Source organism: Spermophilus citellus, assembly GCF_964194105.1.
Source record: "Spermophilus citellus genome assembly, chromosome: 16".
Taxonomy (NCBI): Eukaryota; Metazoa; Chordata; class Mammalia; order Rodentia; family Sciuridae; genus Spermophilus; species Spermophilus citellus.
In genome coordinates this window covers 34740757-34767496 of record NC_138196.1, presented here as the reverse complement: position 1 = coordinate 34767496, position 26740 = coordinate 34740757, and the positions used below count along the sequence as shown (strand labels likewise).

The 26740-nt window shown below is 36.5% G+C and overlaps 1 protein-coding gene across 1 annotated transcript in view; it reads right to left on the bottom strand.

Moving 5' to 3' along the window:
• The window catches only part of ADAM32 (ADAM metallopeptidase domain 32), a gene marked incomplete at both ends in the record, with an annotated part of 184409 nt that overhangs the window by 123486 nt on the left and 34183 nt on the right, over nucleotides 1-26740 (bottom strand). The window contains 4 exons of the mRNA XM_081269654.1: nucleotides 3268-3448; nucleotides 5823-5899; nucleotides 7910-7985; nucleotides 10201-10262. Of these exons, the coding sequence (XP_081125780.1) occupies nucleotides 3268-3448; nucleotides 5823-5899; nucleotides 7910-7985; nucleotides 10201-10262 (396 nt within the window). The remainder of the gene's footprint in view (nucleotides 1-3267; nucleotides 3449-5822; nucleotides 5900-7909; nucleotides 7986-10200; nucleotides 10263-26740) is intronic.

The following is a 26740-nucleotide window of genomic DNA, read 5'->3' as shown; positions in this document are numbered from 1 at the left end:
ACTCCCATTAAGTTTGTATCTTTAATTTATCCTCCCTATTTAATATTTGTTTTTTTCTCTCCTTGTTTCATTACTTTATATTGATTTTTTGTGACTACTTTTTTCTCTAGTAGTTTGGAACTTAAAAATTCTCTTTCCTTCGAGATAAAAAGCATTTACCATTAACTTACATAAATCTAATATTGTGTAATACCTTCATACTGCTTCCAGGAAAAGCCAGGCACTTTGTTAATATCTTTACTTCTATACTGGATAATTCAAGAAAACATAGATCACTGTAACTCCACTTACATTCTTATCATTTATATGAATTTGCTATCAGGTATTTTAATTCTTTAACCATAAAAAGCATCATTGTTTTTCTGTGTAGTAGGTGTTAATTTATAATTCATATATATACACTACTCATCTTGCTATTTATTCCTTCCAAAATTTCTGACCATTCATCAATAATTATTTTCCTCTGCCTTCAGTAGCAGAGTGCTTGCCTCACACATATGAGGCACTGGGTTTGATCCTCAGCACCACATAAATAAATAAATAAATAAATAAAATAAAAGTATTGTGTCCATCTACAACTAAAAACTATATTTAAAAAAACTACACTGAGATTCCATCTCACTCCAACCAGAATGGAAATTATCTGAAAGATATTCTTGAATATCTTTCAAGAATTTTTTAGTGCAGTTGTGCTAGTGGCAAAACAATTTTTTTGTTTGTTGAGAATATCTTTATTTTGCTTTTATTCATGAAGTATACCTTGGCCATATATTAAAATCTAAGTTGGTAATTATTTCTTTCAGCCTATTGAAGACACAGTTATGCCACCTTGAATTTTTTGCTTTTGTTTTAAAGTCAGCTATTTCTCTGTCATTCTTATGAAGACAATATAATGTTTTCCTTCATTGGTTTTCAGCATTTTTTATTGTCTTGATATCTTACAGTTTCACTATTTAATATCAAGAAGTATAATTCTTTAAATTAGTCTTGCTTGGAATTCATCACATTTCTTGAATCTGCAAATTGTCTTTCCTCAGTTTTGGAAAATTTCCAGCCAAATTCTTATCAAGTATTACCTCTGAGAATATAAAAAATCCTTCATTTTTGTTATATAAACTGAACTGAAAATTCTACTCACTACTTTGTTGTGCATTTTTGAAACATATATCAAAGAATTGTATTAATCATGACTAGAGTTTAAGGTCTCAAAACAAATCTGTTTCAGCAAATACAAACACACACACACACACACACTAATGATACTATATATATCCATCTCTCAGTCCCCTGTGTTGTTTTTAGTATCAGGCAGATTCTCTCAGTGTGGTTCAGATCTGACCATAATCATCCTCAGGCTTCATTCTCATACTTAACAATCCCAAGGAAAACAGGGGGATTTTTCCAATAATTATAGCACAAGTGCCAGGGCTGACTCTCATTGGCCTGGTGTCCAAAGGCTGTAAGCAGTATGGAGACTCGTACCAACAGAAAAAGGAAGAATACTAGCAAAAAAGGCTATTATATTCTGTTTTGTTTCATAACAATTTCCTTAGATCATCTAGCTTCCTTTAATTTCTGTGGGCTTCTTAATTTCTTTTTCAATTCAGGATATTGTCTCATCATTTCCTAGTATCCATGTTTTTTACATTTTATTGAATAAAGAATTCAGCACTATCTAAAATGTACTTGCCTACTGCATTGAGTATTTTTCAAAAGTATGTTTCTTTCATTTTGAGGGCTACATTCCTTAAGCCAAGAGAAGGAAATGACTTAAGTGTCCATGCACTTATGAGTAGATTTTTTTTAAAAAAGTGGTCCACATACAGAATGGATTATAATTCAATCATTAAAAAGAATGAAATCCTGCCATTTGTGACATGGATGGTACTGAAGATCACTGTTAAGAGAAACAAGTCAGGCATGGAAAAGCAAGTACCACCTGATCTATCTCTGTGGAATTAAAATGTAGATGTCATAGAAATTAAGAATAGAGTGTTCGTCAGCAGAAACTAGGAGAGTGGTAAGAAGGGAGGGGTGGGGAAAGGTTATCAGTGGGTACTGAGTCACAAATAGGAGCAAGAAGTTCTGGTATGCTTGGCAGTAGTATGACTATAGATTAAAAATAATGTGCTTTATATTTCAAAAAACTAGAAGACAGGATTTGAATTTTTGCTATAAAGAATGATAAATGTTTGAGGAGACTGATTTCTTTGCATTGTCATGAACATTACACAATACAAGCATGTATCAGAATATCACATGGTTTTCCATAAACATGTAGAATTTTTACTTATATGCATCAGCTTAAAAAGTAAATTTAAACTTAAATTTTAATATATTTACTTATCTTTGGACAGAATTATTTTCAAGACTTCTAGTGTATTCAAAAGAGGGTGAATGAAAGGATTCTTCTTTCATTAACTTATTTTGCTTAGTTTCTTTTTAGATCTCAATGTGAAAGTTTAGATATACTCCTCACTAAGAAAGAATTCTGCTACTTTGTAAGCAATAGCACCCATTTCCACAACTGGCCCTCTAAAGGGCTTAGCCTCCTCTTTTCCTGGGTCGCACACAGTTCTTTGAATGAATCCTTGTCCTTTCGGGTCTGCACATTAAGGAGCACTCTGCCACTTCAGAAAGAAATCTACCTACTCACTCTTCTCATGTCCCAGTTCAGAAAGCTTCAAACTCTATTTGGCCTCCCTTCATGTAATGCTATTGCCATATAAAGGTGGAGTTTCCATGGCCTTAGTTAGTACCATTAGAGCTACCTTGCTCCAGCTACCTTGCATCCACCTAAGCCACAGTTTATCATAAATGACAGTGATACACAGTAACCAAGAAGACTTAAGAGGAATTTCTATAACGTAACAATATAAGAACTAAATAAAGGGTTGGAGTTGTGGCTCAGTGGTAGAGCGCCTGCCTAGTATGCTTGAAGCACTGGGTTCAATCCCCATCACCATATAAAAAATAAATAAATAAAATAAAATAAGTTCTGTGTCCATCTACAACTAAAAGGAAAAGAGAGAGAAGAAGAACTAAATAAAGTGGGTTATATGAATTAAATGAAAAAAAAGTTGGAAGATAAAAAAAAGGTAATGTATGATTTCAGAGAAATTTTTAGTTTAATTAAATATTAGGATATTGACAAGGAAAGCATATTGGCTACGACTGTACAACAAGTTAATAACATTAATTTTTAAAAATAAATTAAATAGAAGTAATAACTGTCTTGAAAATGCTAATAAAAAGTACATGACTCACTTCTTTTTCACCTGTAACAATGTTATAGACCACTGGCTGTTTTTCTGTGCTTCTGTCATTTTTGTTAAAAACTCGAAGTTCATTGTTTCCATCCCCTAATTTATAAAGAACATGCTGAAAGTCCATGGCAGATTCCAAAGGCTCAATTGCAAAGGAAACATTTTCAAATTGCAGTATTCCTCTGTAAAATCAAGGATAAGATTTTAAGTGTTTTTAATCAAATGTGTATTATGAAACTGACAAAATCCCAAAGGAAAAATAACAAAGATATAGAATGTTTTGAGTCCAGTGTTTTCTTCCAAACTCGTGATATGATTCTGAAGAGACAGTGATTTCCCTAATCCACAAAACCAATTCCCATTTTATTTTTATAGTTATAAAGTCAGCAGAATTTACCTAATCAGTTGCTAGAATTACCATATTACAGTGATCAACCCTGTTTTCCATGTCACTGACTAATTAAATCAATAATAAATAGAAATCTTGATGAATTTCTCATCTAGCAAGGCTTTTGAAAAACATAATTACACAACTTTAATAACAATTATATAATGATCAATTTTCTTAAAATATAAGTACTTATGAAATAACATAATTTACATAATATAATTTTATATAATAAAAATCTGAATAAGAAATCAAAAGTGAGATTCTAAGGAGTAAACAATTTGTGTAACTATCCTTCCCTGAATACAGGTAACAGTTCACATCACTACTCCATTAAAAGAAAAAATTTAGGTTTAAATTTTATGTTCCATGTAAGAAGCACTAAAAAACATGTGTGAAAACAAGGATCCTAAACTATAAAAGGAAGGTGGATAATTTCCTGACACAATGAAAATCTCTCTAAGCAGGAAAGAAGAAACACAATGATTCTAAGAGAGAGAGTGGTATTATTAGGGGAAAAAAGACTATGAACATTATATTAATAATTATTTATATAAACACTCAAGATGATTTCCTTGAGAAAAAGTAATCTTTGTTTAACTTTATTTGTCTTTATAACTCCAAACACTAGGATACACAGTAGGCATCATATATATTCTCTTTTCTCAAAAAATTAGCCATCCTAAACTTGGTTCTCCATCTTACTATACACAAGTACATTGAGTTGTCATTTCTCTAGTTAAGAACAAAATAAGAAAAGGGAAGGTGCTGGAGGATGAGATTAATAAAATTATGTTATGTGCATGTACAAATATGGCATAATCAATCCCAATATAATGTATAATTACAATGCACCAATAAAATACAAATTAAAAAAGAAAAAGAGAGTGAGGAGTCTAGGGAATCCAAACCTACAAGGAAGTTAGAAATATCTCTGGTCACTGAGGAACATGACAAAAAATGATGTTAACAGGGGTCCACTTAATGCTTTGAGTCCAAACCTTGCCACTTGGCTGTAAGTAGCTTATAAAACTGTGGTATATATGTGTATTAAGAATTGTAATGAAAAAAAAGTACATGTTTAAAGGCAAAAAAAAAAAGAATACATTACCTTAGATTAGGTAGAGGGAAGTGAAAGGAGGGGAAGGCAGGGGATGTGGGGATAAGAAAGATAGTAGAATGAAACAGACATTATTATCCTATGTGTGTATGTGAGGGTATGACCAATGTGATCCTACAATACTCAGAAAATGAGAAATTATATCCCATCTATGTATGACATATCAAAGTGTATAAGTTCATTCTACTGTCATGTATAACAAAATAAATTTAAAAATTAATTAAAAATATAAAACATTAAAAAAAACTGACAGGTTTTTTTTGTTCCTTCCCTCCTTCCTTTCTCCCCCTCCCTAAAGGTGTCAAGGGATGAGGGGATAGATGGACATTTCTCCCACCCTAGACTAAGTTATAGTGTTCTTCACTACCCAGAATGTCACTGCCAACAAGAATAAAGAAACTCCAAACCTGAGAACGTGAGCAACAGCTCTCTTGATGATATTTATTGAACACTACTTAATTTTATCTGATAATCTTATTTGATAACATTTGGGTCCCAGCTCTGTGTTCCTCTTTTAAAAGTCCTGCATTCCCCTGGGGCAGAGAGTCTCCTGTGTTTCTCAGTTGCTAGTAAACCAATAAAATTTCTTTTTCCTTTTTTTTTTTTTTAATATCCACATTCTACTCTAGGTACCTCCAGTGGAGATCTCCTTATTGGTGAACTTATGCTTGATTTTTAAAAAAATACTATAAATGTTTATACTTAATTCTTTTTTTTAAGAGATGTTTTATTTTATTCTTTTTTATTGGTTGTTCAAAACATTACAAATCTCTTGACATATCATATTTCATACATTAGATTCAAGTGGGTTATGAACTCCTTTTTTCTTTTAAACTGTCTTCCTCGTTATCAGATCAGCAGTGGAGACAAGGACTGAACTTTCAGTATGAATAAAAGCAGAGAGCGTGTGTTCATAGACTATTACTGAATAACCACAATATAGGAATCCTCCTCTATTTATAAATTTAAAATAAGGAGAATGAATTCACTACAGCCAAATATCATATCTAGGCTTTCTGTAATCAACAACAGAAAATAAATAAATAACCTCAGTCCAAAGCATGTGTTGAGTGTGACAATAGAATTTGGATATCCTTCAATGTATCCTTGATAGTAGCATTGAGTCTAGGAAAGAAAAAAAAAAGAAAACTGGTTATTTAGGAATTAACATAATTTTCTAATGATTTCCTACCTCTATACTTTATATGTCCTATTACTGGATGGAGACAAGGAAGAGGGTGAACTCTGGGTATGTTGTTTCAAGGACAGAGTCAAGAGAATTTACTGATAGATACAATGGGCAGATGAAAAAAAAGTTGTTCATCTGTGATCTGTGTCCAATAACATTTGTGCCTGTTTATCTTACTTTATATTCATTTATTAAACAAAATATAAATGAATAAATAAGCAAATACAGTCCATGTTCTAGGCAATGTGAAAGGTAGTAACTCAATCTAGTTTGCTTTTAGTTTACCAAGACCTAAAGAATTAACAATCAGTAAAACACTTTAAATATATCTCCTGTGAATCTTGAGAGCTTTCTATATTAGGAAAGCACTTATTCAATGTAAAAAATTTTTTTTAAATTATAAAACATAAATCTCCTTGATGTTTAAGCACATTACATAAAATTTTCTTCTGGATAACAAATGAATGCTTATTTCTGCATGATATAAGCAAAAATTTATTTTTTTTCCTATTCACTTGCAATAACTTATGGCTTAAAATGCTCTTAGAGTTTTATTTCTCAGAATTAAAATATTGTCACTTGATCTCTATTTGGTTTTCTGGTTTAAAAACAAAAAGGTTTCGCTTAACAGTGTCTTCAGTGACGATGCAAGGTAAGTATTAGAGGAAATCAAAAATTGTGCTTGGGGGCTTTTTGTGATGGGATACTGCTTTTGTTTTTGTTTCTGTTTTTTTTTTTTCTTTTTCCTTAACATTATCTGCTGCAATTTAAATAAAATTTTAAACATTTTAAGGTATTTAGTAGACAGACCAAACAAAATTATATTTGTTTTTATTTTAAAGTGAATGTTTTTCTCTTCAACCAATCTAAAAACAAAATACCTTATGTTGTAAGGGTCCGGCGAAGCGTCGGAGAAGGAGAGACCACACGAGACTAACTTCATGCAATGGCAAGGGGGATTTTTATTAGAGGGATCCGTTCCAGCGCACTGGGACTCTGTGCTCACTCAAGAAGGGAGAGCAGCCCAGAGCCCAGAGCAGAGGTCAAGCAGAGCTTAAGTACACTTTTTGGAGAGGGCGGTGGGCTTTGCATACATCAGAACAAATCATCATGAGGCGCGGGGAAATTGAACAACAATTCTGATACATGATTAGTCCATTCATTGGCGGGAACAGTTTGGGCAGGGGTGATTGGTCACTTCTATGTGGGGTACACATTCAAACTGATTGGTTCTGGGGCCTATATGCTTTATGTGCCATGTTACCTGGAGCCCTTAGCTATTAAACAACCAGGGAATCAATGGAGATATTTACTGGGCAGCTCTCACATTGTTCTAACAACTTCACAGAGATTACAGGTTCCGGGGATAGCAGAGAAATGGTAACAATAGACTATTTAAATTCTAACAATGGTCTTTTACTTTTTAGCCCAGGCCTTGTAATCTAGAAGCTTTACAATGCCCTAGTCTTTTACACTTTAACTTTAACTTTAACTCAGGATTTTGCAGCTTAGAAATTTTACCTTTACAATGTAGAAATATTTTCATAATATTTTTACTACAAGCTTTCCCATGTTTTTTATGTCTTAATTTTCCTTGCTACGTTTACTGTAGGTTCCATAAGAATTTTACTCTCTTGTAATTGTGCCTCAGACTTTTTTTAATCCACCTTCTAAATTGCCCAGATGATGATCTAGATTCTACATGTTACATTGGTTTATTCTTGTGCTCTCTTGTATTTAAAACTTTGGCTGTACTAAGCAAATGCAAGGTTATAAATTTAGCTAATAGGAGTTTACAGACAATTCAGATGATTATGATTTCTTGGTTTAACTGAGCTGTACTAGTTTATCTCATAAGGAAATGATGCTGTAGACAAATGTAAATAAAGTCTGTGAGTCAAGCAAAAAAAAATTAAAATAAAAAATAAATAAAACATAAATCTTACCAAAATATCTGAAGAATGAGAACTCACAGATCCTTTACTATGCAAATAGACCATAAAATTATCTGCCAAAAAATATCTGAATATAAAAAAAAGTGAAAGAATGCAAGAAGTTATTCCTTGTGAAACATACAAAGCAACAGTCTGTAAACAAATCCTCAGGTCTAATCCCGCCCACTCTTCACTACAGTTTTATTGGAACATAGCCACACCCATTCATTTACATTCTGTCTGAGGCTGTTTTCACGCTGCAACAGCAAAGTTAAGTAACTCAGGCAGAGACCATATGGTTCTCAAAAATCAGAATAGTTACTTTATGGATTTTTAGAGAAAAACTTTGTCAACTGTTAACAAAAAGGTAGTATGAAATAATACTACTGTTGAAATACTTAAATTTTATTCAAAGCAATAGATTTACTCCCACCTTAATGGAGTCCTTTTCTAAAAATAAAAAAACATGTGCAAGAAGAGGAGGGGAATTTTTTAAGATATGTATTGGATGTAGGACTATAAGAGTTTTCAGTTCCTTTACTCTAGGTCTTAGTACTATGCATATATACTACTTTGATAATGAAGTGAAAGAGTATTGCATAAAAGTCTTATTATTCTTAGTATTTGGAATAATACTAAGAAAGAATTACAAATTTCAAATCTAAATTCAATCATTTCTGATTATCATTTCCAGTACTTATTATACCATTTTAGTTTCTTCCCCAACTCATGTTCGCTCCAGCCCAATGTAACTCAACTACATAAATTAGTTGAGAAAACTTTTTAATGACTATCTAGTTGTCAAATCAAAAGGCAGTCTAAGGGCAAGTAAAACAACTCTGAAGCATCTCATGCTTGGCTACATTCCCTTAACACCATCTCCTGTTAGATTTGTTTTCATTTTTTTTAGGTTGGGGTATCAGGGATTGAACTCAGCCCTATTTTGTATTTTATTTAGAGACAGGGTCTCACTGAGTTGCTTAGTGCCTCACTTTTGCTGAGGCTGGCTTTGAACTTGAGTTCCTCCTGTCTCAGCCTCCCAAGCTGCTGGGATTACAGGAGTTTTGTTAGGTTTTAATGATGCTTTCTCTCCTGTCTATATCTCCGTATAAATCACCTCATCTAGATCCTTCCTTTGTCCCTTAAATATTTCCATGGCATTCAATTCTACATTTTTTTTTTACATTCTCACCTTTAAACTTCATCCTCTACTTCTATAGGTGTATCTTGTTCATTGACTGTGTTTACTACTTGTATTAAAAAGATGACTTTGATTATCATAGCTTCCCTAAGTGTGTAGTGTGGTGTCTTCAGCTTTGTTCATTTTTGATCATGATTGCTTTGGTTATTTGGAGTTTTTTGTGGCTCCACATAAATTTTAGGATTTTTTTCTATTTCTGTAAAAAAAATATGATCGGAATTTTGCTATTATAAACAGAACTGACTTCTCAATTTCCTTTCACATAGTTTATTATTACTGTACAGAAATGCAGCCTATTTCTGAAAGTTCATTTTATAACCTGCAACTTACTGAATTTGTGTGTCAGTTTTATAGGGTTGTTTTGTTTTGGTGGAATCTTAGGATTTTCTATATATAAAATCATGTTGCATTCAAACAAGGATAATTTAACTCTTGCTCTCCAGTTTGGATACCTTCTCTTTCTTTTTCCTATTTTCTCTGACTAGAATTTCTAGTGCTATGTTAAACAGAACTGGTAAGAGTGAGCATCCTTGTCTTAATCTTAGAGGGAAATCCTTCAACTATTTACCTTCGAGCATGATTATTAGCAGTGGGTTTTTCAAATTTCGTTTTTATTGTATATGGAGATACATTCCCTCTATACCTAACTTGTTGAATCCATTTAATCATGAAAGGATTTTGAATCCCATGCTTCTCTCCCAAGTTCTAAACCAAATTAACCATCAACTGAACACTTTCCCTGGGGTGTCCCACTAGCAATTCAAGTCCAGATTCTCCAATAGTGAGCACATATTTTCCCTGACTCAGATCTTTCCTTTTCTCCCTCTGCTCTGATTATGCAGGTGCTGCTGGTTCTGCCAACTTACTAAAAAAAAAGCAGTCTTCAGGAAGTGAATCCCTACTTGTTTCAGTTCCCAACCCCCATTCACAAAAGACTACTTTAAATATTAGGACCAAAAATTTAAATGTCACATGCAAGAATTTGCTCATCCAAGACAACTAAAATTTTAATAACAACTATATTTATTTTTTATACTCAATTTTAACACAAGTGAACAGTTTCATAGAGATTAAATGAAACCTAAAGAATAAAAAAAATTACCTTTTTTTAAGGTGCACAGTATACGGTTTCTCATCTATTGGAATGATGTAGGATACCTGTTCCTAGAAAATCCAGAACAACTGAAGTGAAGATAAATTTAATATAAAAAACAAAATACAATTATATATCAATTAACCCCTCCAAACAATACTTTAAATGTACTTATTAAATATCTGAGTATATATGATTTAAAATCTGTAACAAAACATCAAAAATTTGTATTTAACCAGGTACAATGGAGCACACCTGTAATCCCAGCAGCTCGTGAGGCTGAGGCAAAAGGATTTCGAGTTCAAAGTCAGCCTCAGCAAAAGTGAGGTGCTAAGAAACTCAGTGAGACCCTGTCTCTAAATAAAATACAAAAGAGCCTGAGGATGTGCCTCAGTGTGGAATGCCCCTGAGTTCAATCCCTGTACAAAAAAAAACAAAAAAAAACAAAAAACCTGATTTTAGCATAATAAAAACAAAAGACACATTGAGGAAGACAGGATGGAGTTTCCTATGTCGTACCTTACCCAACCCCAAGCAACACAGTGTGGAAGGAGATGCCTCCTGCTTGGAAAAGGGAAAGGGAATCAGGCCCAACACAATGAAACCCAGAACCAAGCAGAGCCCTGCTACCCATGGCCCCAGGTCAGCACCCTCAGATTGAGCCTGAGGACCTCACATTAGCCAGGTGGCCATAGGACTGTTTCACCAACCTCAAGAAGCACTCACAGGACACAAAAAAAAAAAAAAAAAAAAAAAGGTCTCCACTTACTAGTATAGCAGAAAAGTGAGCATAGAAATTTGCCTTGAAACTCAGTGCCAGACCAAATACAGTGAGATTCATCATCAGGCAGAATCCAAAGACTCCCATACCCAGGTCAGTACTTACAAACAGAGCCTCTAAGCATGCCAACAATTAGGCAGAAACTGCAGTCCAGGAAGATGGACTCAAGATTCAGCCTGCATTACTGCCAGCTGTGGCACAGCAAAGAGCAAGCTTCCATTTACTAAGGGTTAGGATAGGGAAGTAAGCACAGGATTTTATCTTAGAACTCAGTGCCAGGTCAGTGACACCCAACACTGGGGAGATGCCAATGCCTCCTACCTCCTACCTCCAGGTGACTGTCCACAAAGTCTTCAGGCCAAACCCAGTACCAGGCAGAGGCCCATGACCCTTGTAGGTAGGACTTCTATGCTGGACAGTATCAACTGTGGCTGATTACAATATTCTCAGGCTATGTTCACACCATAGCAGCAGGCAGCATATAGCACTGTAGGCCTGGTCCTGCCCTTGTGCTATGCTGATCTCAATGGGCTATGGACTCTGGGTGAGACACAACAAGTCTGCAAGACACAGGACTGCCTACCTCAACACTCTTCCAACCAAGCAGGACCACAAAGAGAGAGTGCCCACTTGGAAGCAGAAAAGGTTAAGTAGGCACCAAGTCATTGTACAGAAGCCAAGAGATGGTCCACCTACTGTAAGGCCCAGAGTCAGTCAGAATTCCACAGCATCTGATCATAGGCCATTGACCATTTTAACAAAGTATCTGAGCTCAATTCTGCCCCAGGAAAGGTTTGTGACAAAAGCCTATCCTATTTAGGCACTCCCCCCGCCATTCATACTGAATCAACTGGAGACTCTCAGCACACCAGGACTCAGGGCATGATCTAGGGATGAAACAGCAGAAGAGATCACAGGATTAGAGAAAACAGGCCATCTGTTTAGAATTTCTGAAAGGACAGGCACAAACAAAGTCAGATTATGAAGGTGGGAATAAGCAACTAATCTTTCAATATACTGCTGTTGTCATATTTCAGCAAGCCTCAAGAACTACCAGGAAACAATCACCTCACCTAATGACAAAAAAAGGTGTCAGAAACTGACATAAATCAAATGATAAGTGAAAACTCTTACATAGAATTCAAAATGGCTATTTTAGGGGAACTCAATACATTTCAAGAAAACACAGAGAAACGACTCATTACACTGTCAGAGAAGCTTAACAGAGAGATTGAAGTAATCCTTTAAAACTAAGAAAACTAGCGAGACTTTCCTCCAGTTCACTGTCCTGTGAGGGGCCAAGCCAGAGAGAAGCTGCCCATAATCTCCAAATCTCCAGTATCATAGAGGCAGGGAACCCCAGATGGTGGCTGAAGCTGGCAGAAAGCCACAATAAGAGGGTGCCTAAGTCCTTGGGACACTTAAAGAGGAAGTGTTCACATCTTCACCACAGCCAGCAGGAGGTCATTCAAAGCAATAATATGTCTGGGCCCCAGGCAACCAGAGCTCCCAGTCTGAATTCTCTCCTAGCCCAATTCATCTCCCAGCTTGAACCTTGACCACAAATATGGAGTGTGATAGGACATGGTTTAGATACTGGCTGGACTCTGCCTCACTCACTCACAGTCAGCAGAGGGAATCAGCACCCGCCATTCAAAACCCGGGGCAGTGGAACTAGAACAGTATGAACTGGCTAAGTTCCATTCTCTAGGAGTAATGACAGTAACCTCAATGAGCTGCACAGGCCAGGGGCACATGTGTGCAACAAAGATCACCTGCAGAGAATCTGCAACCACAAGACTTGTGCCTATTGAAGCCACCAGAATCTATACCTCCAAGAAAAGGACACTGTAGAGGGGACTCTCCACAATCTCAGCCACAGCCCAGAGCCTTCATCCAGAACTTCTTCACACAATAGAAACACACAACAGACACAATACCACACCCTCCAAGCACTTAGCCACAGGCCCCTGAGCTGACAAACCAGAACCAACCAGTGGATGGGAGGTCCATTGCAACTAGGAGAGTGGCCCCTGTGTCCCAGTATCTCTGGAAAGATTCAAGGGCAAAGAATGACAGACACCTTCAAAATGCCCCAATCCTAATGAAACTCATCTTGGCATGGTTTTCTATAAGTAACTTTAGTGTCAACCTTAATGATATATAAAACTCTATCTTGATTGTAAGTGTTTACCCTAATAGCCAACATCATACCTTCAACCCACGTAAATACATTTTTTCCTAACAGTTTAAAACATAATTTGGAATCATTCTTCCTATCCCTAGTTTATACTTGTTCCTCTTATCTCCTATTCTTTCTTTCACACTGTCTACCACTACCTCAACTAGGATCCACACTTTTCACCTTTATAATTCAGTCTTAGCATTCTATTCTATCTTTTTCTCACTCTTCTGCCCAATCTTCTTCCCCTTTTTAGCCTTAATATAATGTTATAGTAGTTTTACTCTATTCAGTAACTAATTCTTCAGCCTGTTCCAGTTATAAACTTATGAAAAGTTTATACTAAATTAGAGCAATTGTGTAGAACAATATCAGCAAGTTTTCACTTTTCATAAGGTTGTATATGCGGTTTGACTCTGAAGTCACTATAGAAAATAGGCTTCAGTGACATCTCTCAAAGTGGATCTGATCCTGGAATCAATAGAGGCCACACATTGAGCAAAACTATTAATACATGGATATTCTTCCAACACCAGGACTTAAAAACAATAAAGCTAACAAAGTAGGCATTTGCTTAAAAGAAGAAGCAATAACCATCCCATTAGATGGGTAGATATACAAGCAATATGAAAAAGCAAGAGAACAAACCACCTCACAACTCAGAACACTTCAACAACTGACCCCATTAACACCACAGAGGAAGATATGTCAAAAAAGAATTTAGAAAGTTCATAGTTAAAATGTTCATGAGATAAAAGAGTGAAAGAGAAAATAAATAGGAAGTAAAGATCATTTCAATAAAGAAATGAAGATTCTGTAAAAGAACCAAATGGAAATCCTGGAAATAAAAATCTACTAAATCTGGGGCTGGGGATGTGGCTCAAGTGGTAGCGCGCTCGCCTGGCATGCGTGCAGCCCGGGTTCGATCCTCAGCACCACATACCAACAAAGATGTTGTGTCCGCCGAGAACTAAAATAAAATAAATAAATAAATTCTCTCTCTCTCTCTCTCTCTCTCTCTCTCTCTCTCTCTCTCTCTCTCCCTCTTTAAAAAAAAATCTACTAAATCCAATTAAAAATTCAGTGGAAAAAAAGAGTCACCAATAGATTAGGCCATTTTGAAAATAGATTTTCAGTCCTTGAAGACAAAGAACATAACCTCAAAAATAAAACTGACCATAAGGAAGAAATGTTAAGAGACCACAACCAGAATATGCTGGGAAAACATCAAGATATTAAATTTACGAAACACTGGGGTAGATGACAGTTCTGAAATACAAACTAAAATTATGCACAATCTTTTCAATGAAATATTAGAAAATTTTCCAAACATTAAGAATAAGAAGGACATTCAAATATAAGAGGCATATAGGACACCAAATATACAAAATCACAATAGATCCACTCCAACACATTATTACGAAAATGTCTAACATAGAGAATAAGGATAGCATTTTAAAATTTTTAAGAGATAGATTTTCGCATTTACAGGAAAACTAATTCAAATTTCAACTGATTTCTCCACCCAGAAACTAAAAGGCAGAGGTCATGCAATAATATATACCAAGCTCTGAAAGAAAATCAGTTTTAACCAGGATTACTATACCCAGAAAAATTAAGTTTCAGAATTGAAGATGAAATAAAAAGTTTCCATGACAAACAGAAGCTAAAAGAATTCAGAATCACAAAACCTATATTACAAAACATACTCAATGAAATATTTCATGAAGAAGAAATGAAAAATAAAAGTGAAAACCAGCAGAGGGATGCATTACAGTAGAAGGAGAGTCCATTAGAGGAGCATCAAGTCCAATTTAAACATTAAAAATACATCAAAATGGCACTGAAATAAAGTACATCACTCTATAATAACATTAAATGTAAATGGTCTCAACTCTTCAATCAAAAGATATAGGTTGAAGGGGGTTATGATGCCAGAGTAGAGAAGATTGCTTTCCTAGCTGCTCCGTGGAATGAAACCAAGAAAGCAGACAGGCAGGTCAAGGAGGCCTGAGGCGTGTCTGGGTATGGAGAGTTAGAGATCAAAGACACTGCCCATCTAAACTGAAAGGCATACTGCAAAATATACTTTTGCAGGGAAGGTGAGGAGAGGACAGAGGAAAGAACCATATTGCAACTGTGGTATGGGGGCTGGCAGATCCCTGGGGAGCAGATCCCTGGCAAACCCAAGTTTGGCCTGAAATACAGACCTGGCAAACCCACACAAAACCATATAGAGTGTGCCTAAGTGACCAGGAGAAAAACAAACCTGAAGAGAGGATACACAGGGTTAACACAGAGGCTTACACTGGTCATGGAAACCCATCTGGCTCTCACCCTTCCCCTCCAAAGCTTGTAGGACCAGCTGGGAGAGGAATTCAAAAGGGTGGAGGGCAGGCAAGATTGAGTTTGGAGACTGAACCAGAGACCAGAAAATGTGGAGTCCACAGGTGATGAGGTGGACTATGAATTGACTCCTCCAACCCATGAGTAGAACCCAGGGGAAGTCCCTGGTGTGCAGTCTTCCATCACGGACCCCGGCAACTGCTGGGCCATGGAGGTGCGCTGATTTAAAATCTCCAGAACAACTGGCATTCAGCCAAGAGCCTGGGGCCCATCAAAGCCTAAACCCCACTTCAGGAATTCTGCCTAAGAGATTACCTCACTCACTCCAGCATCTGGAGGGTGGAGCATCATGCTCCAGATGACCCTACCTAACTATGTTGAGAAGATGAAAATCTTTTGAAATACAATGAAAACAATTCTTTAACTTTTCATCAAAACTTTTTTCTTGCTTTTTTTTTCTTTGTTTAATTGTAACCTTAATGATTCATGGACATTTATACACACTCATATTTGGGTTTTTTTTCCCTCATTTCTAGCATTTTTGAAGCCAGTTATTTTTCATGGATTACTTTTTGAGGAGTAGGATGTTTGATAAGTATCTTTCAGTTTTGTTTTGTATTCTTTTATTCTTAATTTTTTTTAAATTTTTACTTTATATATATATATATATATATATATATATATATATATATATATATATATATTTCCTCTCACCCTTCTGTGATGCTTAATTCTATTTCTCTCTTTTCTTCAAATAAGAGCCAATCTCTATTGTTCTCTCTTTCACTCTTCAATTTTTTACTTCTATCTGCTCTTATCCTCTCTCATAAGCAGCACTTCTGTTCTTTCCTTGTTCACCATCCAAAATTGTAAACTCTTTTGTCAACTTCTTTTTTATTGTAGGCAATAATTTATGTCATTTCTGTTTATTGTGACAATTAACATTGTAGATGTCACAGAAGGAACTATTTGGTTTAATGCTGTATATTGTTTGAAATGATTGTTGTTATTATTTGTCTCCTCCTAAATGGTGAGATACTGGAAACAGGGAAACTATAAATCTAGAGAGTAGAAGCTCTACTGCCTCAGACCCATATTGGTAGAAGTTAGACACACTAACAACATGAAAAAGTGCTAGGAGCCACAAGCAAATATACGATGTATGGCACCTTTGGTTGTAAAGTGACGCCAGCTAGCCACTGAGATGATTATGTTAAGATTTACATTCATATGGAAATTGGACTCCCGCTGTTCACCTTGTCCTGCTACCGGATTCATGTTACGGGACTCATGGAGAGTTCCCATTGGTTGGGGAAGGATAGTAGGAGGGAATTCCGGGGGAGGTCCGGGGGACCCCCGGTTCCGGGGAACGCGCGGTCCCGGTGGAGGCCCGCGTGGGAGGACCGGGTTTGGCTTGCCAGCGCCTACAGAGTATTGGTGGCTTTTTCAAAATAGAGTTTTGTTCCTGCTTGAGTGGCTCGTGATTCTGTGCCCAGCCAAGACTGCGGCATTTGGCGGCCCGTACGGGGAACGCCTGAAGCTTAGAGGTGAGTAAAATTGCTCGCCCCTGAGGGAAGGCGACAGGATGGGTGCCCATCTCAAAAAACAGTGTGTTCTTGTTTTGATTTATTTTGTTTTTATTTCGAGCTCCGTAGCCCTAGAATTTTCTCAGGCGAACTGGGAAAAATGGTTGGCTCAAGGTTTGAAGTTATTCGGCCCTGAGAAAGAGAAAATCGATACAACCATTCTCTGCTCCGTTTTTGTTTCATTCTGTTTCGGCTTTGTTTTATCCTATCTTATTGGGTTACGTTACCTTTATAGTAGATTAGAATCCAGTAAAAAACAAACCAAAAAACTGTTAAGTAAATTGTTAGAGGTCCAGACTATGGTAGAAAAAACGCTAGGTCAAGCAAAAGAGAAGATCTCTCAAGCTAGTCAGACAGAGGAAAATTTAAAGAAAGCAAGCTTAGAGGAAAAGCAGCCATCAGGTGGAGAATTACAACAGGAGGTTGCTACTAACAGGAGGTTGCTATCACCAGAGGGCATAATTCAACCAACAGCTCCATCTACCGCTGAGCGGCCCTCAACTCCCGTAGTTGATGGACGGAATTCTGAGACAGAACCCCAAAGATTAGCATGCCCTGTACTTGAGCAGGCAGGAGGGCAACTAATTCACCGTACTTTAGATTTCAAAACAATAAAGCAATTAAAGGAGGCTGTAACAACCTATGGGCCGCAAGCTCCCTTCACAATAAGCATGGTCGAATCTGTTACCAACTTGGACATGACACCAGCAGATTGGGCTAACATGTGTCGATCTGTGCTAAACGGAGGACAATATTTGTTATGGAAGGTTGCCAATGAGGAATTTTGCATGGAGACAGCTAGGCGAAATGCAGAAGCTGGTTACCCTCAAAGAAATATAGAGATGCTATTGGGAAAGGGACCTTATGAGGGTCAAAGACAGCAAATTGAATATGACCCTGGCGTATACGCGCAAATTGCTGTAGATGCAGTTAGGGCATGGAAAACTTTACAGGGGCATGGAGACTTACAAGGTCAATTATCTAAGGTAATACAAGGAACTAATGAACCTTACGCTGAATTTGTAGATAGACTTATTCAGTCAGCCTCTAGGATATTTGGTAATACAGAACAGGTAATGCCATTTATAAAACAACTGGCTTATGACCAAGCAAATCGTTGCTGCAGAGAGGTCATTAGACCATGGAGACATGAAGATTTAAACACATATATTAAATTATGTAGAGACATTAATGAACAAGGGCAAGTCTTAGCAGCAGTACAACAGGCTTTAGATGCCAGGCCAAAAACATGCTATAATTGTAATCAAACAGGACATTTTAAAAGGAGTTGCCCCATAAGAGGAGGGTTTAACAAAGCTGGGTATCAAAGGAATAGAATACCGGGTATTTGCCCACGATGCCATAGAGGGAAACATTGGGCTAATGAATGCCGTTCTCAAACCACCATAGAGGGTATTCCATTATCAAAAAAACGGACAAGGACCAAGTGTTTACCCACGATATCATAGAGAAAGGTATCAGGCTCCATTGCCAAAAAACTGACTAGAGAGCCCAATGCCCCGGGGCCCCAAACCACAAATATATGGGGCAATGGAGGAACCCAACAGCACCATCAAGGTAGTGCCCAGGACGCATTATCCATTAAATCCCTCATCAGACAAACTAGAGGGAGCGCAGGGCTGGACATCTGCGCCTCTGCCAGAGCAGTACTAACTCCAGAGATGGGAGTTCAAATCATTCCCACAGGAGTAAAAGGACCTCTTCCCCAGGGAACAGTAGGCTTATTATTGGGACGCAGTTCTTCTACACTAAAAGGACTTATGATAAGTCCTGGGGTAATTGATCCTGATTATGAGGGTGAAATAAAAATTATACCTAGTTCTCCAAGAGGTATATCAGTAATTTCACCAGGAGATAGAATAGCACAGTTATTAATAATACCCAGCCTGCATGATAAATTTTCCAGTTGTAATGTAGAAAGAGGTTCCAAGGGATTAGGCTCCACAGGTGTAGATTGGGCTATGCTGTCTTTAAATTTAGATTCTCGCCCAATGCTAAAATTAAATATTCAAGGACATGACTTTAATGGGCTGCTGGACACAGGTGCTGACCTCAGCATCATATCTCGTCAAGAATGGCCAAAACATTGGCCATTACAACAAGCCACTCAAACGCTTCGAGGCCTAGGAGTGGCGACTAATCCCGATAGAAGCGCAATGGTATTAGATTGGAGGGATCCTGAAGGATGTGAAGGAACTATACAGCCCTATGTATTAGATCATCTTCCTGTAAATTTATGGGGATGAGATGTCCTAGATCAATTAGGATTGACATTAACAAATAACATCAATCCTAACACACCCACTACTAGGGCTAAACAAGGCTTTAGGAAAGAAAAAAGATTAAGAGAACAAGAACAAGGTATGACAGCACCTATTCAAATAGATCAAGAAATAAATAGACATGAATTGGGTTTTCAGAAAGGGCCACTGAGACAATCAAAATTACTTGGAAATCAGAAAGACCAGTGTGGGTTCCTCAGTGGCCCCTGACTAAAGAAAAGATACAAGTAGCCCATGACTTGGTCAGACAACAATTAGCGGAAGGACATATACAACCTTCCGTATCCCCCCATAATACTCCCATTTTTGTCATTAAAAAGAAATCTGGTAAATGGAGATTATTACAAGATTTAAGAGCCATTAATAATGAGATGGTTATTATGGGACCTGCTCAATCAGGGATTCCTCAATTGTCTGCTTTACCAAAAACCTGGCATGTTTTAGCTATAGATATTAAAGATTGTTTCTTTTCAATTCCAATTCATCCCGAGGATAGTCCACATTTTGCATTTACTATCCCTGCACTAAATCATGAAGGTCCTGATCAGAGATATGAATGGAAAGTACTCCCTCAAGGGATGGCTAACAGCCCAACTATGTGTCAAATTTATGTTAATAAAGCAATCCAGCCACTTAGAAATCAAAATCCTGAACTACAAATATTTCACTATATGGATGATGTGTTATTGGCACATAAAGATAAAAACACATTACTAGAATGTCATGCCACACTTACAAACTTATTGAAAAATTATAATCTAGAGATAGCAATAGATAAAGTACAATTAAATCTTCCAATTAATTATTTAGGAGTTCTATTATCCTCAACCATGGTCCATCCACCAAAAATTCAAATACGAGTAGATCAACTCAGATCACTTAATGACTTTCAAAAGTTATTGGGAGACATAAATTGGATAAGGCCTTATCTAGGCATACCAACAGGAGAGTTAGGACCTTTATTTGATATTCTAAAAGGTCCATCAGATCCAAATTCACCCCGCATGTTAACGCCTGAAGCAAGAAAGACATTAAAAATCATTGAAACATATATGGAAAATATGCATTTGGATAGAATTGATATAAGTTTGCCTTTATTATTTATTATACTACCAACAAAAAATATTCCTACAGGAGTATTTTGGCAGGAAGGTCCATTATTGTGGATACATTTATCTTATTCTCCTAACACTATTCTTACTAGATATCCTGAGGCTGTAGGACAATTGATACTCAAAGGAATAAAAGCAGCTAAGGGAGTATTTGGGATTTCTCCCAATAAAATTATTACTCCATATACTATGGATCAAATTGATGAGTTAGCTAATGAGTTAAATACTTGGGCAATAATCATGTGTAAAACTAGTGTTTCATTTGATAATCACTTACCATCTAATCCTTTGTTGTCTTTTTGGTCTAAGCATCCTGTAGTTTTTCCAAAAATGACAAGAAAAACCCCTATCATAAATGCTCCAAATATATTCACTGATGGGTCAAACAATGGTACAGCAGCAATAGTTACTCCTGATCAAACTTTTACATTTTTAGTACCCAAACAATCAGCTCAAAAGGTAGAGCTTAATGCAGTATTACAAGCTTTTATGATGTTTAAAGATTCTGTATTTAATTTATTTTCTCATAGTCAATATGTAGTTAATGCTATAGTATCCCTTGAAGATGCTGGTAGGATTTCACCTTCTTCTACTGTTTTCTCTTTGTTTTCCGCTATACAAAGTCTAATCTGGGACCGAAAAGATCCATTCTTTATAGGTCATATCAGGGCACATACAGGATTGCCTGGAGCCCTTAGTATGGGCAATGAACTAGCAGATAAATCTACACATGACATACATATTTTCTCCACAATAGAAGAAGCTATAAATTTTCATAAAAGGTTCCATGTCAATGCTAATACTTTACAAAAACATTTTAAAATAACTAAAGAACAAGCCAGACATATAATAAAACAATGTCAAAATTGTGTGACATTTTTACCACAAGTTAATCTTGGAGTCAATCCTAGAGGACTGATACCTAACCATATTTGGCAGATGGACGTCACACACTTGCCAGAATTTGGAAAATTAAAATATTTACATGTTACAGTTGATACCTCTTCCGGATTTTTGATGGGCTCCCTTCATGCCGGAGAAAAAACTAAAGATGTTATAGCTCATTGCTTACAAAATTTTGCCACTGTGGGCGTTCCAAAACAGTTAAAAATGGACAATGGTCCTGGTTATACTTCCACCTCTTTTAAACAATTTTGCTCATCATTTGGCATTACTCACATAACAGGAATTCCATACAATCCACAAGGACAAGGCATAGTTGAAAGAGCTCATCAAACTATTAAAATGTACTTATTAAAACAAAAGGAGGGAATTGGAAAGGGGTATATATCCCCCAAAGATAAACTTAAAATAACCCTTTTTACTCTAAACTTTTTAAATTTGGATTCATCGGGACTTAGTGCTACGGAAAGACATTTGTACCCAAAAAATGTACATAAGCCTAAGGTACTTTGGAAAGATATTCTAACAGGACAATGGAAAGGCCCGGATCCAGTGATAGTCTGGAATCGGGGCACTATCTGTGTTTTCCCACAGGATGAACAGCAACCGATTTGGATTCCAGAGAGATTAACTAAAACAATTTCTACAGAAAAAGAAGATGATTTGACTCAAATCCATAACAGCTGACATCCAGAGCTCCAGCTTGGCTATTCTTACATCTGCGACAGTGATTAACCAAGGTGTTTTTTTTTCCAATATCTATTTTATTATTGCATTTTTCCCACATCATAAAGTTCTATTTTAATTTTGAGCTCATACAAACCTAGGTTAATGTTTTTCTGATCAGTTTTATTTTTTGACTGTGTTTTATTTTTTTGACTGTGGAGTTTTTAAACATTGCAATGGAGATTTCACCTAGGTATAGTTACAAGGCCTTTATTTACTATTGTCTTATGTGTTGTATGTTGTGTGCACACTTCTGTTTTGTGTTGTATGTCTGTATGTGTGTATGTCCATATTTCTTATATGAGGAGCGCTCATGAAAAAATGGATCCGAATTTTTTCTTTATTCACGTGATTTATATGGTTTAATTTAAATTAGGTAAACAGCTGTTAAGGATTGTTTTTAAAGGAGTTTAACAGATCTGTTTGTTTACTTTCACCTTTCCTTTTCATTATATTTAATAATTCTGTTCAGGATAATGTCTCTTTAGCATCATTGCCAGAATTTCCATCTCCATCCCAATTCCGGTGAAGACTGAGATAAAACCAAACTACAGCTTCTATGATAGCTATCACAGTAAACTGTATAAACTGATGCATCAATGAATATAACTCAACAAGTAATGCTCAATCAAGGACTTGATTTACTTTGGGAGGAAATGGACGTATTGATAGACTCCTCGAATTTGAACTGCTTGCAGAACTTGCCTGGACTATATATCAGTTGCATACATTGTGAAATATCATCTGGTGCACCGAATTGTGGTACTGCTGGCATATCTTTGCTGATGGTGTCACCAGTGACGCAATTTTTCCAAAGGAGCCATCAATTGGCTTGGTGTCGTGGCATTTCTGTATCCTCCTCCCTTCTACTAGTGATGATCTAAAATTTGGGGGCCAACAGAGGTGAAGCAAAGAACCTCACCCCCCCACTGGCACCAAGGCTAAATTTGGGGGCCCACTGGTGCATAGGCCTATCCACAAGCATGGCTGAATGCTGGACCGGTAGTCAGTGACGGGTTGATCTGATTACAGTGGATTCAACCTAAGACAGGAAGCTGACGCCTAAATGTCAGTTCTCCCATGACGGGTAAGAACCATATGTTAAATTGGACAACCTACCAGGCACGGTCCCTAGCCACATTGCTTGTTGCTTAATTAAACAGAAGGGGGCAAATGCTAGGAGCCACAAGCAAATATACGATGTATGGCACCTTTGGTGACGTCAGTTCTCTGCCATGGTGGTATCTCTTGCAAATGGCGACAGTTCGTTTCCCTTTGCCGGGCGACCAATGCAACGGGTGGGTCCTTACTGTCTCTCCCAAGCCCCGTTTCAAACCTGTGGCCACTACCTATGAAGGCTCGGTAGGCATTTACCTCCGTAGGATCAGAAGGGCTGACCAGTTGTTTCAGCCGGATGGATTAGTGCTGAGTCACAGCTGTTTGTCTGCGGGAAGCAGGCGAACGGGAGCTTGAATTCAGCTGATCCGGGCTCAGTGTGTGTTCTGAGAGGCCCAGACTGTTCGCCCCAGATCCACGTCAGCTCAGCATTGCCTAGTGATCCTGAGCAAACAGATTTAGGTTGTTTACGACTCCCTATGCCTGCACAGCTGAAGAGGTCAGAGACTTGATCTCTCCGTGCCCGCCGCCATGTTGGATCTCTGAGAATAACTTTGATGTACATTTGACCATAAAGCTATTTGTCTTCTTAACTTTAGAGGCCACAGATCAAGTGCCAAGTTCTGAGGGATTCAGAGAAAAATCTCCTGCAGCATATGTCCTTAGGCAGCTCCCAGTCTTATTTATATTGCCAGGTCCGAGACGGCTCCCCTCTCTGGTTCCCTCCTCTAACCGCCCGGTACACAATCTTTTTAATAAAATAATATTAGAAAATTTTCTAAACCTAAAGAGTAAGAAGAAAATGTAAATACCAGAGGCATATACAACTCCAAATAGACAGAATCAAAGTATATCAACACCAAGGTACATTATTATGAACATGTCTAACAGAGAATAAGGATAGCATTTAAAAATTTTCAAGAGATAAACTGATTGTCACATTTATAGAAAAACCAATTCAAATTTCAACTGATTTCTCCACCCAGACACTAAAAGGCAGAGGGCATGCAATAATATATACCAAGCTCTGAAAGAAAATCGGTTTTAACCAGGATTACTATACCCAGAAAAATTAAACTTCAGAATTGAAGATGAAATAAAAATCTTCCATGACAAACAGAAGCTAAAAGAATTCATAATCACAAAGCCTATATTACAAAACATACTCAATGAAATATTTCATGAAGAAGAAATGAAAAATAAAAATGAAAACCAGCATAGGGATGCATTACAGTAGAAGGAGAGTCCAGTAAATGAGCTGAAAGCACATCCTTTAAAAACAGGAACAAACAAGGATTTCCACACTTACAATTTCTATACAACACAGTGCTTTAAAGTCTAGCCAGAGCACTCAGGGAGAAGAAGTTTAAAGAGACATAAATAATAAAAGAAGAGCTCAAATTATCTCTGTTGGCTGACAACCTGAACTTATATTTAGCAGACACAAAAAAACTCCACCAAAAGAATTCCACAGCTGATAAATAAATTTAGCAATGTAGCATTCAAAAGACCAACAAACAAATCAATCACATTCCTATACTCCAATATAGGAAAACTATCCTATTCACAGTAAACTCAAAAATAAAAATAAAATGCTTGGGAATCAATCTAACAAAAGAGGTGAAGGACCTCTACAATGAAAACTACAGAACACCAAAGAAGTAAAATGAAAAAGACCTTAGAAGATGGAAAGATCTCCCATTTTCTTGGGTAGGCATAATTAATACTATCAAAATGATCATACTACCAAAAGAGCAGATTTGATACAATCCCCATCAAAATATCAATTCTTCATAAAAATAGAAAAAGGAATTCTGGAATTTGTTTGAAAAAATAAGAGACCCAGAATATCCAAAGCAATTCTTAGCAAAAAGGGTGATGCTGGAGGCATCACAATACTGGATCTCAAATTGTACTACAGAGCTATAGTAACAAAACAGCATGGTACTAGCTCCAAAACACACATGAAAACCAATGGAACAGAATAGAAGACACAGAGACAAGCTCACATTAATATAGTTATCTGACACTAGACAAAGGTGCCAAAAACATACATTGGAGAAAAGGTAGACTTTTAACAAATGGTGCTGAGAAAATTGGAAATCCATACATAGAAGAATGAAATTTGACCCCTCTCACCCTGCACAAAATTCAATTTAAAGTGCATTGAAGACCTAGGAACTAAACCTGAAGTTCTGCAACTGCTAGAAGAAAATATAGGCTCAACACTCCAACATGTTGGAACAAGAACCAACCTCCTTAATATGACTCCTAAAGTGCAATAAATAAAATATAAAATCAATGGATGGCATCATATTGAAAAGCTTCTGCATAGCAAGGAAACAATTAAGAGCATGAACAAAGAGCCTACAGAATGGAAGATCTTTACCACCTGCTCCTGAGAGCATTAATATTCAGAATATATAATGAATTCAAAAACTTGACAAAAATACGATTAATAAATGGGCAAAAGAACCAAACAGACATTTCTCAAAAGAAGAAATACAATATACCAACAAATATATGAAAAAATATTCAACATCTCTAGCAATCATGGAAATACAAATCAAAACTACATTGAGATTTCATCTCATTCCAGTCAGAATGGCAATCATCAGGCATATAAATAATAATAGATATTGGTGTGAATGTGGAGGCAAAGAAACACTCATACATTGTTTGTGGGACTGAAAATTAGTGCAACCATTCTGGAAAGCAGTATAGAGATTGCTCAACAAACTAGTAATGAAACCATCATATGACCCAGCTATCCCACTCCTTGGCATATATCCAAAAGATTTAAAATCAGCATTCTGCAGTGATTCAGCCCCACCAACGATTATAGCAGCACAATTCAGAATAGCCAAAGTATGGAACCAACCCTTGGTGCCCCCTTCAACAGATTATGGATGAAAATGAAGACTATTATGCTAAGTGAAATGGGCCAGTCCCAAAAAGTCAAAGGTCAAATGTTTAATAGCAGAGGTTAACCCAAAATGGGGGTGGGGAGAGATAAAGGAAAAAGGGGGAGAAGGGATTCTATCAAAATAGAGGAGATATCAATAAAACAGATAAATGGGATTGACTGGGAGGAAAGAAAGATGGGATGGGGAAGGACTGGGGATGAATTTGAACAAACTTTTATATTTTATTTATTGCACTTTAGTATATAAAATATGTGAATATACTACAGTGAATTTCAACATCACAAATATCCACAAGACACTAACTTAAAAATTAAAAATAAAATCACAAATAATTTGAAGAAAGATGAATAGAGTAGAGGGAGGGAAGCATGGGAATAGAGGGTAAGGGGACTAAATTAGAGCAAATTATATTCCATGTTTTTGTGATCATGTCAAAATATATCCTAATATTATACATAACATAAAAAGAATCAATAAAAAAATGACATTGTAAAAATAAAACATAAGTGGCCCAATGAACTAAACAGATACATTTCAAAAGACGTACAAATGGTCAACAAATATATG